The sequence below is a fragment of the Ciconia boyciana genome, chromosome 1 (genome assembly GCF_034638445.1).
Source record: "Ciconia boyciana chromosome 1, ASM3463844v1, whole genome shotgun sequence".
Classification (NCBI taxonomy): domain Eukaryota; kingdom Metazoa; phylum Chordata; class Aves; order Ciconiiformes; family Ciconiidae; genus Ciconia; species Ciconia boyciana.
In genome coordinates, this window is record NC_132934.1 from 37,657,245 (window position 1) to 37,676,184 (window position 18,940).

An 18,940-nucleotide genomic window follows, 5' to 3' on the forward strand; every position below is an offset into this window, starting at 1 on the left:
CAAACCTTCAGAAATTTTTTTAGGAAGCTAATTCCAAACAGGCAAATAAATCATGTTGCCACTAAAGATTTATTCTGAAAACCACAACCCACCCTGACTATTATTGTTCCAAATATGAACTACACTCACAAAATGCATTAGAGCACATCTTCAGTTCTCAAAATCTGAACTGGGTGAGCAATTGCCACACCATCCTCAGCGAAAAGCCTCCTCATGTTACCGATGATATGTTCAGCTACCTGTGGTAGGCAACCAGCCTTGTGTCACACAAAACAAATACTCCGTCCCATCTTTGTGACAAAGAAAACTGCAGAATTAATAATTATGTCTCTTTACATTATAATGACAATTAATAATGTATCACATTAAGTCCTGCAACCTGACTGTCACTATAACAATATCCTGGCATAGTATTCCCATTTCACTCACAGATGGTCTTCAGTATTCATCAGCAAGGTACCCCGTAGTTAAAGGCATTTAAAAATAGTACCAGTGAAAAAGCTGCGCAATTTCAAGTGAATGCTCCTGAATGGGAACAGAGAGCAAGTATGATTAATCAAGCAGCAGCAGGGTGAGGGGAAGGGGAAAGAATTAATTTAGGGTTGAACTTGCAGAATCTTTCCTTTCATTGCTCTGCTCATCTTATCACCTGCTCATTTAAAGAAGAAAACCATATTTATGCTATTTAAGAGATTTCCTTGGATTTTTGTGTGTGTCAGGGCTAAACAAATGTTCACTTCTCTATCTCCTCATTTCTGGCCCATCAACTCCTCCTTTCCAGCCTCGGAAGCTCTGCAGAGTCCATCTGCAGAGTCAAGGCCAGGACAGCAGCACCCAACCCGCATGGACAACCCGTGGATCTCCGACTCCCTTATGCTGCCTTGCCAAAGCGCAGGGCTGCATTGACAGTCAGTATTATATAAGAATAATCACACAACCTCATTTAAGCCATTTAAGTTTCACAAACTTCCCAGAAAGCAGGGTAAAACAAAGATGGCATCTGGCCTTCTCAAAGATTCTGTGGAAAAAAAGAAAAATCTGAGGACAATGAAATGGACTCTGTTAAATCAAGAGACAGTTTAAAATTTCAGTTCCTACTTCCCTTGTACTCCATACTTCAAAAAAACCTAAACAACAACAGAAGAAATCTTTCTTTTCATCAGACAAATACTCAATAAACTGCTTCCCTCATCCCTTCTTCCTTCAATATTTCTGCAAGGTGCTTCACCACTCAAAGACTATTTCAGATCGTGTGTTATGGTGGGATTTCCCTAGGAGGCATTTACAGTATTCAGCCTCTGGCTTTCTTACTAAATACTTGCCAGGACAATATTATACCATTCACTGGTGTGTCTCAAGCCTGTATTTCTACATCTTATTGATACAGAGTAAGTTGCACCCTCATCACATTTAACACCAAACTCATACACTCCTTAAAAAATATTTGCTAACAATGCTATATGAGGGCAAAACACAATATTATACTTCATAGTATAAAAATATGACGCATTATAGAAACATGTACATCTTTTTTTTCCTTTTTAGATATATTCAACCAGTAAAAAATGTACCAAGGAAAAAATCCTACTAATTGCTAGTGTAAGACTGCCCTCTAGGAGAAAACATTCTCCAGAAATATGCTGCCTGTTTTGAAAAAATATATTATAAATTTAAATTCACAAGCTGTGGTCTAATAACATGGTAGAATAGGTTTTACACAGCTAAATAATGAGTGCTATAGCACTCATTCAAGTGTCATGTAGAAAACAGAAGTAAATCTGTAGATAAGAAGAGAACATATAAAGAACATGATAACAAGTAGTATGAAAACAGTATACTATATTACACAGATCAGCTGGCTCCTCACTTCAGACATTATGCTCATTTCTGGTCAAAATATGTCAGAAATAGAAGAAAGAACAGAAGTTTTGAAATAAAAGTATTTCTCTCAAGAAGCTTGAAAGGGATTGGCTGTTTATTCCAAAATCGAGATGAAAGATACAGAATCAAAGTAGGAAATACACCAGCAAAGAGAGGAAGAAAAATCAGAAAATTCCGTGACATACTTCACATAACACAGGGTAACTGGATATTTAACGAGGCTGACAATCATTAAGTTTAAAATGGATAAAAAGAACAGCCTTCAAAAATATGCAGTCAGTTTATAGACCCTACCATTACGATCTCATAACAGTATGACCACCATAATGATGGATACCATCAAGGCTAGTGAAGACATCCTTCCAGTAATTAAATGGTTTTATATCCCTGTATTTTTAATGCAATCTAAACATATTCACTATGTAATGTTTGGAAAAAAGTTCCTTCTGAGGAAGATGATTAACCATGCAGTATAGTATATACAACATAGCGTGCCTTTTGCTCTTGAGAAGCATTTGATACTACTCAAAGCTGGAAGTTAACTGGACTTTGTGAAACAATGCTACAAAGCTTTTTATGTCCCATGCATGCCCCCAGAATATGAAAACATGGGCAAATTGAGTACTGCTATATTCACCCACACCCCAGATGCAGAGGCCCCTGACCAGGTATCTCACATGGTAGGCCTGGAACTTAAATGTGGTGTTAGACCAAAGCTAGTACCTCTGCACAGCACCAATATGTGTCTACCCAGGCTGGTGTATGCACAGGGGTCTTTGCAGTGTGCTGTGTGCATGACACAGCAATGCCCTTTGACTCAAGCAAACACATCACCCGGACCAAGCACATTGTTGCTTATCTTGATGTGGTTTATATACATGAACAAGTACTGTGGCCAAATGCTTGCTTCCTTAAACATAATTAATGAATACAAAAATTAAATACACTTACGGAACCAAGTGTCTGCATGAGCCAACAGCAGACAGTTGCATGGACTTTCTAGGAAAGACTTTTTAAAATGTAGACTACTAAAAGAAAATTGTTTTGCCTTGCGTGACTATATGCAGAACTCATAGTCCCAGCAAGTACAGGGCACAATTCTTTATCCAGGAGTGTGCAAATATGTACTTGAAAAAAAAATAAATCTTGACTGTCTGAATACAATGAGGAATATCAGCGCACAGGAACTGGGACAGGTGATTTAAGGAAAGACTTGAAAGAGGAAAGAACAGGGCTCTGCAAACCTGGAAAATCTGTCAGAGTCTGAAAACGTTTCAGCAATAATGAAATATGAAACAGAACAGAAAGAGCAAGAGGTGGGGAGGGACACAGTGCAAGAGGACCCTGATGACCCCTGTAGCCATCAGGTGTTTGTTACATGGCTAAACATCTGAATCGAACACACACTATCAATCATTGTTGGAGCCTGAGCTCATGCTTAAAGAGCAGATGAAGTAATTAGCCAGTCAGGAAACAGGACAGATGAAGAATAGCAGATGATTGCCAGTAGACAAGTGCATGACATACATCACTCTCCACACAGAGAGGAGCCATAGTCTGCAAAAATCACTGAATTAAGTGTGCTGGATGACCTACCTGCATAAACCAACCTTGCTACACGCAATACCGCTTCAGTGACAAGAACCCAAATGACTGTCTAACCCTTAATAAAATTGTATAACTGTATAAATGGTGATACTGCCATGCTTGCAGTGACCATCACTGGACAAGTCAACCAAAGCCATTAAACTCACAGTATTCTGCAGCAGTAAATTTCTCAGGATTATATTTTCAGAAATGAAACAAAAAGGAAAATCCAAGGACTATTCCCCTCCCCCTCTTTAAACGAAAATGTCTTAGATGCAAGGAGCAGTTTTGAATGCAAGAAATCAAAAATCAAGTAGTAGAGCTAAGAAAAATATCATTAAGTGTTCTGTATTTAAGCAGAGATAATTAATAAGAGGTAACTGAAAATATATGAAACATTCAGTAAACATCTTTGTGTCATATTGCCACATCCTTTTATATTTATTTTGTACTTCTCCACTGACAAGATACAGAAGTCTGCTTACCGAATTGTCCTTCAGCTGGAGACCTTCTCCATTGGGCAGCGACGACCTCCGTTTTGTTGAAGAGTTCTTGTTTGGTGTAGAATTAGCGCCTCCACCTTTCTTCTTGACAAAGAGGACTTCACAGCTGGCTTGATCTTCATTGTGCGTGCTCTTCCCTGCATTTATTACCCTAAGAAAAAACAAAACAAAAAAAGAAAACAAGGGACACAAAGTTAGCAAAGCACAGAAGCCTCCATCTCTATCTCATATGTGACTCAAAATGTATGGAACCATAGCCGAGAAGTATTACAAATACCAACTGAATTAAAATACTTGACTTTCTTATACACATACATACTTGTTTGTTTCCATACACATGGCTTAACAAGCATTTTTCGCTGAACTATGTGAAGAACCACCAATGGTATCATGAGCATATTTTACCCTTAGGCATACCGTACTTTTCTTTAAAGGGACTACTTGATGGTCAAGGCTGATAACACTTATGCCTCCTAGTTGAAACATGAGTTCCCCAGTTGCTTTTCTACCTGCCAGCCTCTCTGCTACAGTGAATAATGAATCTGTTGGCTAAAGGTGTGCATTCTGTCAAGTTCTGAGTCTTGCACAAATAAAATACCTGCCATAAATCTAAAAAGCTGTTACTGCTAAAGGCACAGAAAAATACACAACTGCTATTAGTCTGTTTAAAGGGCATGTATTAGAAATGCTGTGACAGAAACACAAAGGAAAGGCTTTACCTTACATTCCATTATGCAAGTCAAGCTTGCTTGTACCAGAGACGCATACTAAATACACCCCTCTAGTACTGCAGAACAACATAATCTCCCCCCCCCAACCAAACAAAAAAAAGCCCCAAACCAAACCTCAAACCCTCACATCTCTGTCCCATCTGCAGTGTAGAGAGCAGAAAATTTGCACCAAGAGCTGTAGGCATGCAGAAACCAGCAGTAAGAGCTCAGTACATGCTTTGGACAGCCAAGGGTATCCTGAAACTTGCACCACAACTGCTTGTCTTCCTTCCATCAGTGATGAAGCTGAAATAACAGCTATTCCACCACCAACGTTTTAAAACCCTAATCAGAAGTTTGCATTATCCAAGAAACCGTGGTTACTACCATCCACCTCAGAACAGCCAAGTTCAAACATGTTTTCCACTTTCTACATGAGAACCTCATCACAAACTGACTAATTTTGCATCAGTTGACACCATGTTCAGTAAGACACATGCTTTGACAGTCCTGGGCTCACACAGAGAAAACCTCCACAAGCCAGGACCATGTCTTATTCCGACTGAGCAAAGACATTGCCACTTTGATGCAAGCATGTCTTCTTCTGCAAACACTATCTAACCACTCCTCTTTACTACAAGGGTTGAGTCACCTAACAAGTTGACCACTAGTCAGAGACAGCGTTTCTACTACTGGACAAACACCAAGTTTCACATCAGGCACATGATGTCTTTAAAAACAACTTCTGCCTCCCCAGAAAGTAAAACAGCTTGAAGGTACATCATAATCCTGATGGCAAGTTCAAGACATACCTGACTTCCTGATCTCTAATGTTTTCATTACAGTAAAGTTTTACATAAACAGGAAAACACTTGCTAAAAGTTGTTGAAACGAAAACAAAAACCAAAGGCAGGCCTGCAGGGGACTCTGCCCCAGCTTGCCTGCTCTTGCTGAAATGTCAATTCTGTGTCAGCCTTGCTTAAAGGAAATATATTCTTTTGATTTTCAAGGAGAAACATGATACTGTGACATGCAAATGAGTACTCCTGCCTCTGATTAGAAAAAACAGTCATCTTCTAAGAAAATGTGCATCCACTACAATTAACTGCTTTCAGAAACTGAAAGTTTCCTTACAGTGCCAAATGTCACACACCGCAGTCTGACATCTGTATGCACAGCACCACCAGTTGTTTACAAGTATTTCTTGTAAGTACCAATTGTGGATAAAATTATTTTGTGAAACACAGAGCAGAGATGAAGGAGCATCTCATTGCAAGGCACCTGTGAGCAGTTTAACCACTCACCTCCTGTAGTGCCTAACCTTTGAGCAACTTGAGATCAAACATTGAGACGCAATAAGCCTCCAGTCTGAAAACTCAGCATTTTCTTGTCATTAGGAAAAATGGAAGCATACTATTCGGGGGGGGGGGGGGGGGGGGGCAGCACAAATACCAAAGCATTTAAATCAGCTGACCAACACCCCTTCAGTTTGAAATGCTACAAGCATGATTAAAATACTGCAGCAGCACAGAAAGTGTAGTTTTATCATATCAGGAGCTAATCAATATTCAGTTTAGCTGATCAGTCTCCTCACTGATGCTGCCGTTTTCAATCCCATTTAAAAAACAAGTGGAAGACAAATAGAGACAAAAGTGACTCCTTACAAAAATTGCTGCCTTCCTACCTCTTATCATTCGTTACAAAAATCCCTCAAGTATTAGAGCTGCTCTCGTTTCTGAGCTTAGTGATGGACTTCAGGACTTGTACAGTAGGAGATGTTCTGATTGTTTAATGGCGTGTTAAGTTATGCACAATATGGTATCATTTTATAAAGCTCTTGCCAAGAAAATTTGTCAAGGCACAGAATACATTAGAAAGGCCATGAGAACAAAGTGACCTAACAGACTAGCTTGGCAGTCAGCTACTGTGAAACGCCTGGAGCTGAACCCTGTGTACCAAGCACCTTGCTAGAAGAGGATATGGTCAAAAGGAACCTGGCAAGACTGCGTACAAGATGACGTGGGGATTGCGGTGTCAGTGTATTGAGGTGGGGGGACTGGGGCTGTGACCAATACGTTCCCTCCCAGAATTTCACTTTATCCCTCAAAATTCCAGTTTTCTTCTCTCCAACAGAGGATTAACTTTATTTTGGAAATCCTTGTGAAAACTTGAACTAATCATAATGTCAAAACAGTACTTAGGGGTGCTACCAGGTAACACAGGGTCTAGATGCCAAAAGCTGCCCCTCTCCTGACACAGGCATTCTTCTACTCTCACATCCCATCTCATAGGCAAACTTTGGAAAAGGGCTGCAGTGCAGCCCTGTGATTTTTAATTTCAAAGCTTGAGCTATGTGTTGGTGCCTGATGCCTAGCACAGAAGCTGGTAACACCTTCTACTCAGCTTCAAACATCTCTCGTCTTTGCTGCCTTTTGAAATCCTTTTCTCTCTGCAGCTTCTTAAATCCCTCCTCAAGGCAATTCTTTCAACCAGCTTTCCAATGCTGATTTTACTGTTGTCTTTCCTCCTTGCTCTCCCAGACTGTAACTTATCAGGACAAAAAACACATCTAAGCTGCTTATACAAATAAAAAAGCAGAACTAACGAGATGTTCATATCTCCAAAATGTAACTCTTAATTAGACCTCTGAAAATTTTTAAGGAAAATCTACCACCCCCCTCCTTCCACAGAGGAAGTGCCTCAGCTTCCTAAGATTTTCAGTTCCCCTTCGTATCTCCTTTTCTGTCTGCCTCGAAAAATAAGTTATCCTCCAGTAAAGTGAACAAGATGAGATAAAGCACTACCCTCTTACACTTAATAAAAAACCCCCTCCCCCAGCAAAAAACCCCTCCAATCATACAGTTGTCCTCACTTCCATTTTATCATGGGTGCAAATAATAATAATAAAATGCAGAGAAAAAGAAATAATAAAAAAGATTGAGGCCTATATAATTTTCTAGCTTTTACTAAGAGACACATTTTCAAGGGAATTCTTGCTTTTGTTTTCTCTCCCCAGAATTCCTCAAGGAACTGTTTGATTAGACCTAATCATGATCAACTCCTTTCCATCCCTTCCCTTCTCTCTCCCATTACCCATTTAACCAATCGTTTACAAAGTTCAACCCAAATAACATATTTAATTTGGATTATTTGAATACTTTTTACAGTATTAGCTGTCTCTATTGTGTCAAACTCATTGCTCAGTAATAGCTAAATAATCCTGAGGTTTAGTTCATGGTATAGTAGTGCTAGTAAAAATACATCCTACTTTGCAAACAAGAGCTTCCTGAAGCCTGCACAGTGCCGTGGTGGGGTTTGGTCACATTTGAAGAGGCACTTGCATCAACCTTGATGGATGCTTCAGTACTTTACGAGACTAATCTCTGACATGTCCTCAGCTGAAAGCAAATCCTCCACATAGGAGCCAGCTAGTTTGTTTGGCTCACGATTAGCATTCTGCTGGTATCTCGCGAGACCCCAAATCCCATCCAACTGAATGGAAATGTAGGTCACACTGTGCTTCTATTTTTCATTCAACAAGCAGAGCTCAAACTCCTGTGCCGAGGTCATTGATTACAAAATCCTAAATTTATCTTAAAAGAACCAAAACAGACCAGATGAACAAATCCAAAACGGGTTTTGATAATAGTTTACTGACCAAAAAAAAAAGCCCCACAAAAACCCCAACAAAACAGCTCTTTTGAAGCATTTCTATTCAGCTCTCTATTTTTTACATCAATATCAGTACATATACCCTTCGGTTGTTTTACTTCTTCCTATATCGTGCTCGTTGAGATTACGTAAAGTTGTATTTGCCTCAGCAAAAGTTTCAAGCTGTGCTGTTGGAGAGTTTTACCCTGGTCTAGATCTCAAACTCTGAAAAAATTAAAGTAGTTGTCCAAGTACTTGCATTTTTTAAACTCATGAGTCTAGCAAAATTTTGTATGTAACATAGATAAAAATAACAGGTAAAGGCAAAGAGCTCATCAGAAATTCTGAATGATGCACGACAACAGCAGCGTGCACAAAAAATGCTTTTTGAAATTTAAGGACTAAGAGAGCTACAAGAGCTTGGGGAGTTATATTGCACCAGGAGAAGCATGGAAACTGGCTGCACATACACTCTAGACCTGCCTGAGCTAAGAAATAAAACCTATAAGCAGGGAGCCTGACCTAGCCCCCCAGTTTAGTTGAGCTGTGGGGTAACTGACAACCACCTGCGACCATGGGAGAACACCCCAAATCCCATCTGCTTCTCCCCCACCAAGGCACAGTTCCTCCCCACAGTAGTGGAGAGCATTCCCAGTTCCACCTCCTCTGTACGGTCTGTTCCGAGGGTCAAGACATCCTACGAAAGCATTTCCAGAGGAAAGGTCTGGGCACCCTATGCTTGTACCGTGGAGGTTAAGGCTGAGGCTGCGTGTATTATCCGTGTAGCCCACAGGGCCTGACACTGGAACATCAAAATGCCTACAAATGTTTCTACAAAGAAAGTGCTGCAGAGAAAGGGGGGAGATATGGCAACCTGCATGTGTTGGTGAGGTAGCGGCCACAGTCGGAGCAGTCGGTTTGTTTAAAGCCGTAAACAAAAGACCAGTCAATGGTCCCAAGTTGCTGCTTTCTTAGTTAGATCTCTTACAAAAAGATGCTGTCAAATTCTTTTATCTGTAAATGCAAAGATGAGACAACCCCAACTCTGCTCAAACAAAAGCTGAAAGTCCCATAAGATATTAAGAAAAGCCCTGCAAACAAGTTATCTGCTTCAAAATAATCCATGCCTTTCAAAAAATAAAATTAAAGAAATCTTTCAATTACCAAAACAAAATTTTTCTCCTGTGTCTTTATCTTTCTTCCCCAAGGAAATTTTCTAACTCCACCATTTATCTAATTAGCAGACATACAACCTTAAACATTTATTAAGTTATACAACTTGGAACATGCTCCTTTTTTCTCCATTATCAGTTTTCAGGTTACTAACCATATCAAAGAGTAGTATCACTCATTGGGGAAGTAAATGATTCTTTTTCTAGGAAATATTGGCTGTATTCAATAATCACAAGAATTAAGCAATGACAACCAAGGGCTGCTGCTGAGGTTCTTTATTTACTTCGAATAAAAGTGACTTTCTGCAATTCTGGCATATACAAGTTTCTGAAATAAAAGTATTATCGACCTTCCTGCTGTTCACAAGGTGAAAAAAGGATAGTGGCAAAATGTCATGCCCTAACCAAGTGCCCCCCTCTAAAAACAACAAAAAAACCACCCCAATGCAGTTGCCTTACATGCTTGGAGGAAAATTTAGCCCACAACAGAAAATTAAACCAGAGTTCATTAGCTGAGGTGAAGGACAGTTGCTTGCACAATGTCCTGCAAGATGCTCTCACTTGATCTTTGATTTGTCTCAAAAACTTTGATTTGTTAACCACCAGGCAAATGCAAAAGCTCTTCATCTCCTCCTTAAGGCTTAGGAAAAAGGAGGTAGACAAAAGCAGATATATCCATGGGCAGTTCATGGTTTAATGTGATTTTCTATTTAAGGCTGGGGATTCAGAGTAGCAGTGGGCACCTGTAGTTGTTTTGACACTGAATAAATCAATTCTTCAGGCAGCACAGAGCCCTTCTCTCCCACTGCAAGCCTGGCAGGCTCCAGCTGCTCACAGGAGCTACAGCCAGCCTCCCTCCTCATTCCAGCTGTGGTACACACACACTACCCACAACCGTGAGTGTGACACCAGCTTGCATCCAACCCAGCAATAATACAGAAGTAACCCAGAGGAATGAACACCATACCTATAAACAACCGACAATATGTTCCTACAGTTTTGCGTTATAATGTCAACAGTCTTAGAATGATGATTAAAGATATCATAAAAAAACCCCTTTCATGCAAGTATTGCTGGCTTTTCTTCTCCCCCCCCATGGATTAGCATGTTAGTGGATGCCACTGCCTTTTTCTGTGACATCTCATTTATAGTCTTAGATTTCCAGGTAGGTGGCTGTTTCCCCCCCTGCACCCACACAAGGTTTATTTCTGCACTGGGAAGCGACTTGAAAGAGATTTCCTCCTAGCTGTTCACCTCCTCCCGCAGATGAAAGGCAGCTTTTCAAGCAGACTAAACAGTTCAATTCATTCATTACTCTAACTGCGATATTGCTCACATCAAAACCAAAACACCCACTAGTATTGTCCACTGTGGGCAGAAACTGAAGCCATTCCTCAATCGGTTCTCTAAACTCATGGGGTTGAATAAAACCTTCATTTTATTAACCAAAGAGGAAGTGAAAGTTTAGCCATAAAGATGAGCCTTGCAATGCTCCAGTGTGAAAATATGGGCTCTCGTATCAGCAATCACACTGGTATACTGGGCCAAGTTCACTTTAGGACGCAGCTAGAAGCTACTACACCTGCCAAGCCAATATGGGATTAAAATAGGCGAGGCCCAAAAGTAGAATACCATTTATGCTGGAAATTTAAAATACATTAAAGAAGTCAAAAGCAATGCAAGAGAAAAGTTCTAAAAATTTCTGCCACAAGTTGAGTGTAAAAGAACATAAACTGGTAACACAGCTTGTCTTTGGACTGAAGCCAATGACATCTTGGAGGAAGTCCACTCTGACATTACTTGCATGCACTTCCCAAAACGCTGTTGCAAGGCATATCATCCAGCTATGCTTTCCAGAAAAGATGAAATACTAAGCAACTACAAGGAGCAAGACAGCTGTAGGTCACAGTAACGGAGCAAGCTCTGTGATCACTACACAGGGATGAGCAGCTCTTTTTGATAATTAGCATGCAGGTATTAGATGAGAAAAGCAATGGACAGTGAGCCCAGAGCAGATGCTGAGCCAGACCAGTGGGACACAGATGTGGTTAAGCATGATCTCACTTCAGGGCTGAGCAATCTCAGCCACAGCTGGCAAAATTAATTGTCAAATTCTCCTTCCTCACTCCTTCTGTACTGGCTACCAGCATGGGATGAGAAGAGGTTGCAAAAGCAAAGATGAACTTGACAGTGTAAGAGAACCACCTTTTCTTGCCCACAAAGCACAGTGAAATTGCAGAGAGCGCCAGGTAAGACTGCTCTTTGTCCTATTTAAAGCAACTTTGTCTGGCTGGCTGTTCAAAGCTTGCTGAAAAAACTAAGCAAGAGACCCAGAAGATAATGAGGACAAACAACTTAGTGTTGACCAGTGTCCTTCTAGTCCAATTTCCACTAACACGCTGTCTTACACCTTTTTCTTCTCCTCCTTAATAGGTAAATTTTGAAATCCTGCTGATCTGCGAAAAATGTGTCTGAACTTATTTCCATGGTATACAGGAAGAAGTTGCCTTGAAAGTTCTTCAAATGATGCTTCTTATATGAATAGGGCATATTCAGTCTGGTGAAGTCAGCCTTCAGATAAGTATATTTGCACAAAAACATTGATATTTTTATGCATCACTAGATTTTTCTAGCCCTTTGTTGTTGATAAGGCAAAGAATGTTTACCAGCTTTGGCTGGTATGACAAGTTTAGAACTTCAAATTGAAGCAGAAAGTGTTAAAAAACAAAATAGGTGTGAAAAGAAAAGGAACCTTTCTACAGGAATATACTTCATATTGGTTCATTAGCCTGTGCATAGTCCTTTGACTTCACTTTACACATTAGGACTGACAGCTCTTGAAACTGAGGCACCTGGTTCAATCTTAAGAAAGCACACTATGCACATCATGATAGTGACTTTATTTTGTTCCCAGCCATTTTATCACACGTGTGACTTTGCATGTTAGCCTTAAGGGTGATCCTGAGAGTTCACTGATAACCAATACTTGGCTTTTGACTGCACACTAAGAAACACATCTATGGATAGTGGTTTTGAGCTGTTTTTAGATGAGAAACATCTTTGGATCTATCCTTGAGCTGACATTCAAGACAAGAACCCAAGTTCTACCATTCCTTTCCCTCTAATGCGGGGGAAAAGTAGCCACTTCCATGCCTGTTCCCATGAGCTGTACAACTCCTTGGGCATGTGAGGCTGAGGGTAGTCTTGAACACAAGCATCCCTCATAAGGAGGACACAATAGAAACGCAAGTCTGACAGAAGAAAGAATGGTTGTACATGAGGTCCAGTTGTCCCCACACAGTTATGTGACAGAAATACACAAATCACACTAGCTAAAATCATCAAAGGGCAGGGACAGCAGCCTGCCCCTAATCTCTACAGCCAGGGGCATCCAGGCCTCAGAAATACTCACTTTGCCTACAAGCTCAATACTACTATTACTACTACACCAACCACTACTACTACACAAAAAAAACCCCAAACCAAATGTTCAATTTGAATTAAAAATATTTTAGTTTTATTGTAGACTCATTTATGAGTGTTTGCATATGGCAAGTATGCACTAAGACAAAATGCCACCCCCCCCGATTTCCTTCCCAAAGTTCTACTTTTGAAAGCACATCCAAAATAAACCCTTTCTTCCTTAGAACAATGCCAATTATATGCAAATAAAAGCTCTCCTTATGCTTACAACGAAGCAAGTTATGTGTTTAAAGTACTTCAGTAAATCCCACACCATTAGGCTATGCTGCTGTAGACCGCAGTCTCAGCTCTCTCCGGGTTAAGAGAAATCAAGATAAATGGCTTATGCAAAACTGGTCCAAGCTTTAAAAAAAAATTCTCTCTCATATTTAGCATGTGTGAAAATTAACCGCAAGAGTTCAGCGGTGATGGTACTAATCCCTTTTATACAGCTGTCAACTTAAATTAGCCCCAAGCTAATCTTTGCAAGTGTGACAGAGTGTACACATTTCCACAGATAAGCACTAATGCCTTATTCACAATATCCCTCTACTGTAGCAGGTATTGTGAAGGCCCTATAACCTGAAAGAAGTCAATTTGCTAATTTATTCTTAAAAAGTCATTATAGCAAACTGTATATGTATGAAAGCACACATATGCAAGGCAAGGCAAAAAAAAAGAAAAAAGAAAACATTACATACAGCTTTATTACCAAAAATCCACACGTAGAAAATTAATTCAAAGCCACTCATATGTTGGTAATTTTTAAGAATAGCTTAAAGAAAAACTACACCCTGCTGCTGGAGTTTTACAGCCATCACTTTTCCTCTGGGAGAACACTAAATGGCAGATCTGCAGGAAGGGGCCACATGCAAAAAACACTACAATGACTCTTTGCCATAGAAACATGCCTCAAAACCCAATCTTTTACTTCTATTATTAAAATTACTTTCCTAGACCTCATATTTGAAGCTGTTAAAATATAAGCTAAATGCAAGCCAAGACAATATGAGAAATCCTGAGCCTGAAAAAAAAAGGGTTGTAGAAAAATGGCAGCTGCCTTAATCTTGATAGATCTTCATGATCCATCAAAACATTTGTACAGTGTTCATTCATTCTGCTTGGGAGTTACAGCCAACTTCAAAATTAGCTTTCCCAAATTTAAGGTAAAAAAAAATCACAGTATTTAATGCAAAACAGGATTAAGAAAATACTGCAGTACTTTATATATATTTTATATACACATACATGAACGCCCTTGTACAAAATACTAGGTATTTCTCTGGCGACCTATTCAAAGTTCAGTTAAATGTTATGTCATTGAAAACACGTATTTTTCTTGTAATATAGGTCAAAGCACTTAATATCTTTGCTCAGTTGTTCAGGCATCACAGATGCAAAATGTCAAGTGCAGTGATGATTTGGAGACAAAGTCAACAGAGGGACCCTCGTAAAATCAGTACCAGTAAAAAGAAGAATCACAGCCAAATGCAGAATTTCTACCTGAGAGCAGGCATATAGCAGTGAGCAAATGAGTGTCTGTCTGTGCATGTGCATAAGGCTTGGAGACAAGGGTGTCCTTTCCAGCCCCATCCACTACCTTCATCCAGAGGGAAGGTACTCAAGCTGCATCTGCCATGGTATACCACAACATGTCTTAGGGGTGTGCTGCAACCAGTCCCGCTGCACCTCAGATAGCATGGATGTGAGCATTGGGTAGGCACCAGGGCTGTACCTCAGGGCAAATTGTCCCCACAGGCTCCTGCTGCCCTTGCAGGGAGGGTAGGATGAAGAGATGTGCCCTCACCCAAGAGCAGAGGAGGCACAGCAAGATTAAGGAGCAGTTTTTGAAGATGCAATACCAGAGAATCACAGAATGGTTGAGCTTGGAAGGGACCTCTCGAGGTCATCTGATCCAAGCATCCTGCTCAAGCAGGGTCACCTAGAGCAGGTTGTCCAGGACCATGTCTGTATGGGAATGCAGAGGAAGCAAAGCGCAAAGCAACAGAGACCTGCCTTACCCAGCGTGTGCACAGGATCTGGCACAGAGCAGGACCTGCTCACTGCCACCTTGTGAAGCCTGAAACAGCGAATAGCTCTGGGCTAGGAACCAGCTCTGGTCTGAATGGGAGCTGGAGCAACTGCACAGCTATTACCAGGTCATGCTTCTCCAGCACTACTATTTCTTCTACTTGTGCTGCAAATCTGCCTCCATTATGAATCCTACCCCTTCCAAAGTCAATAGCAAAAGCACCACTGGCTCCTGTGAAACCTCAATCAAATCTTCACTTACAAACGCATCCAGGCACACCGGAAAACCTACAGACCAGCAAATACTTAGCACAAACATAGTAAGTAGGGCCAACATCAAATATTTTAAGAGCAGCTATAACCAAGGAGAGTCAATTGTGTCCAAAGAGGCCCACAGGAGATGGGGTAGCCCAGCACAGACAGACCTAAGCAGCACTGATGGGATGAATCCTGCGTGGCATGATCAAAGGCACTTGCAATCCCAGAGAGGTCTCAACAAGATCAAAGTCAACACCAGAACCAAATGACTACTGTAACTTGTACGTAATCCTTCCCATTGCTCTCAGACCACTGGGAAATCAAAATCGTGTCAAGATCTGTAAAAGTATGTATCAGGAAATAATAAAGTATTAGTGTGTCCCTGCATCCTTCTACACAAAGGGACAACTTGTTTTCAGAAATTATAATTACAGTTGCACAAATGCAAAATATGCACTAAGGCAGGGACTGAAACTAGAAGTTTGAATTTATTAACCCCTTGACAAGATTGTAAATAAACATTAAACAAAGCTGTATGCGGCCTGAAAAGAAAACTCTGCAGTTGAACTCAACAGTTGAACAACTGTTCAACAGTTGAATTGAACAGAAGAATTCAACAGTTGAACAATTCAGAAAATTAGCAAGAGAGCCAACTTCTCAGGTGAAGGATGAAAGGTGAACTTTCACAAGTATCCCCTCTCTTGGCTTTCCCAGTGTAAGCAACCTCCACCTTCACATGCCAGTGTGCTGCCCCACAGGGACACCTGTGCAGTGAAATTATTATATTTTTTTTTTAAACCCAAATCAACATATTGCCACAGCAAGACTGAAGAGACAATATGGAGGCAGAAATAGCAGATGATAGGGAGGAGAGGTCCTGCTTAAGCTAACATTTCTGGAAAAAAAAAGTTATGAAGTTGTATCTTACGAGTCTAGGAAGCTAGTAATGAAAAAGAGGTGGTGCACCACAGTTCAGTGCTATGTAACTGCAGACATCAAATACTGATCTGTCTCTTCCTTGGGAAGATCCACTCAGGTTTGCCTTCAGCTTTGAGAAGTCAAGCCCAGAGCACCTTCACCTTGGCACCTGCAGTGGCTCTGCATCCAGAAGCCAAGTACTTTCAGTCTTCTTAGGTGTCTACACGTGTCTACAGTCACCTACATGTGACTGCTGCTACAAGTATGGTCCCCAGAGGTGAGATGTAGTCAGATGTCTACAGTGCAGACAGCTAAGTCTGAGCTAATCACCCAGACTTTATTTATAAGCAAAGAGAAAGAGGACATTTGGGGCCATGATTCATCTGACCTATTTTAGTTGTTTGCATTAGCATGAAATGTCTGTTCCTCTTTGTGGACAATAAAGCTGAGCCTAGACACTTACACAGCAGGTTATCAGCATGTGGTTGGATGATTCCCACCTTAGGAGTCTGAGCTTATGGGGGTGGAAGGAGCAAAAAAACCCAACCAAACACCCGCCACCCCACCCCACCCCACCCCCCCCCAAAAAAAACCCAAAACCAACCAAACAAAAAAAACCCCAAAACTCACCCAAAAAACCCACCACACCAAAACCAACAAAAAAGTCCACCAACTTCTCTTTCAATAGGTTGTCTTGCTATGTGAAATGCATTCTCCTCAAAATGCATCTTTGGTATAGAAGTCCCTTGGTATGACTAATAATGCCATCCAGTGCATTATTAGTTCCAGAGAACCAAGGTTGAAGGGGAAGTAGAAGAAACAGAATTAAATGCAGCAAAAATTATTTTTAAAATAAAGGCCAAGGACAGATTACCAGGTGCCTGAAATTTGGCATTATAGCTCCTGATGTGACAAGTGAGTTTAGCGTGGTGCAGCAATTTAAACACATCTAAAACAGCTGGTGGGATTCTCAGACACAAAAGGAGATAATTGTCAACCTTATTCACAGCAATTAAATCTGTATAGGCTAAAATAGGATCTATTGTTCCCCCAAAATACTGGGATTGGAGCCAGAAGTAACTTCAGTGGAGCAGAAAGTTGGCAGTTTGGAAAGGGGCTGAAAACTGTATAATTCTCTGGCATAACAGGAAAAAACCCAACCCACAACCAGAGAGTGAAAACAAGTTCAGAGATTTTCACAGAAGGAGAATTTCTCTTCTTCCAAAAGTACCAGGGAGACGTCAGAAATTAGTATTGAAACAGATGGCAACATAGACTTATCTCAGTGTGTACTCTGCACAAACGGAAGTGTATCCAGTAATTTCTTCTGCTGACTGAAAAGAAGAAAGCTAGAGATTATTATTGCTATATTTAGACATTTGCACACTACCCTGATATGTTCCTTTAGAGTCATCTGAGCACACGATATTTAGAAAGGCACAAGAAAGCTGGATAACTGTTATTAAGAGGCCAACACTGCCACCAGAGAAACAATCATTAATCTGCTCTCAATTCAAAATGATCAACAAGTGGCAGCAAAGGATTTGCAAATGATTTGCCAAGGACAAAATACCTCCAGAGCAGCATCAAGTGACAGCTGTTAGACTGGGAAAAGCCACAAAGAGGTAGCACCGGGATCTTCAAAGCAGTGCACAGGCTGTCCCATGTTCATCAACACGTCCCAAGGAGACCAATGTTCATGTTAGCTGGGTGGGGGCAGTAAAGGCAGCACATGAGAAATCTGTTTTGAAGGAGGGGGGGAAAAAAAAAAAAAACCACCACCATCCTTCTAACCCACCTGAGAACCTGCCTCTCTCGTGACTGAAAACCTGCAAAACCCAAGACCAAGGGTGGGCCAGAATGTGGGGCTGTGACCAAAAGCCTTCTGCTTGGTGAGTCTGCACCCAGCTTCCATCCACTCCTTTATAGAAAGTATATTAAAAAAAATATTTTAAAAGGTTAAGTCTAGACTTTAAAGAATAAAAATCTGTTTGGGACACTGACAGAATGGCCTGACAGAAGAAATGCAAACTTCCCCTAACTGTAGGCTGGAAGGTGTACCAAAGCTCCCTCTCCAACATTTACATCCATCCCTATGACTAGACCATGCTGCAGAAGCCTCCAAGGGCAGCTTGTCGACACATTTGGTCCCGTGCTCTGCCTCAAGATTTTGCCCTCTCCCTGCACCAGGTCCATCACTCCAACTTTTTGCTCACTCACCCACCAGACACCCTCCCCTCCCCCCCCCCCCCCCGCAATATAATTCATTTTTGTCAGATCCATTTCCTGATGGTTTCACAAGTTCAGTCAGCCCAGCAGAAGGCTGGAGACCTCACGCCCAGATAAAGGGGAAGCACCATGGCTGCCTTGGCTGGACGGCAGCAAACTCTGCACCTTCTCCACTGTGCAAGCTCCTGGGTTACACCTGTACTACTACATACAACTGGCCCTTCTCCAGCCTAGGGGCCAAGTGGCATGGGCTACTCTTCATCCTTGCCCAGAACTGAGTGTCTGCATCCAAGCTGCTCAGCACTGCCCAGCCTGCTCCTGGGTACTATCTGGAAAACTGCCAGATTGCACAGGCCACAGCCATGCTAGGGACATGCTAAGAAACAACATGCACAAATGCAGGACAAGTATGGAAGCCAACATTTGCTTCAGTAGTATTTCCTAGTATGAATGCTGTCCTGGCAGCCAGGACAAGACCTGCAATGAAGGCCAGTTTATCCCAGCCTGCAGACTTGGGAATTCCTGCACAGTCCTGTAA

The 18,940-nt window shown here is 41.1% G+C and overlaps 1 protein-coding gene across 1 annotated transcript in view; it reads right to left on the reverse strand.

The window, feature by feature from the left end:
* Positions 1-18,940, reverse strand: part of PPM1H (protein phosphatase, Mg2+/Mn2+ dependent 1H) — a 139,744-nt gene that overhangs the window by 65,934 nt on the left and 54,870 nt on the right. The window contains exon 2 of the mRNA XM_072862755.1: positions 3,954-4,122. Within this exon, the coding sequence (XP_072718856.1) occupies positions 3,954-4,122 (169 nt within the window). The remainder of the gene's footprint in view (positions 1-3,953; positions 4,123-18,940) is intronic.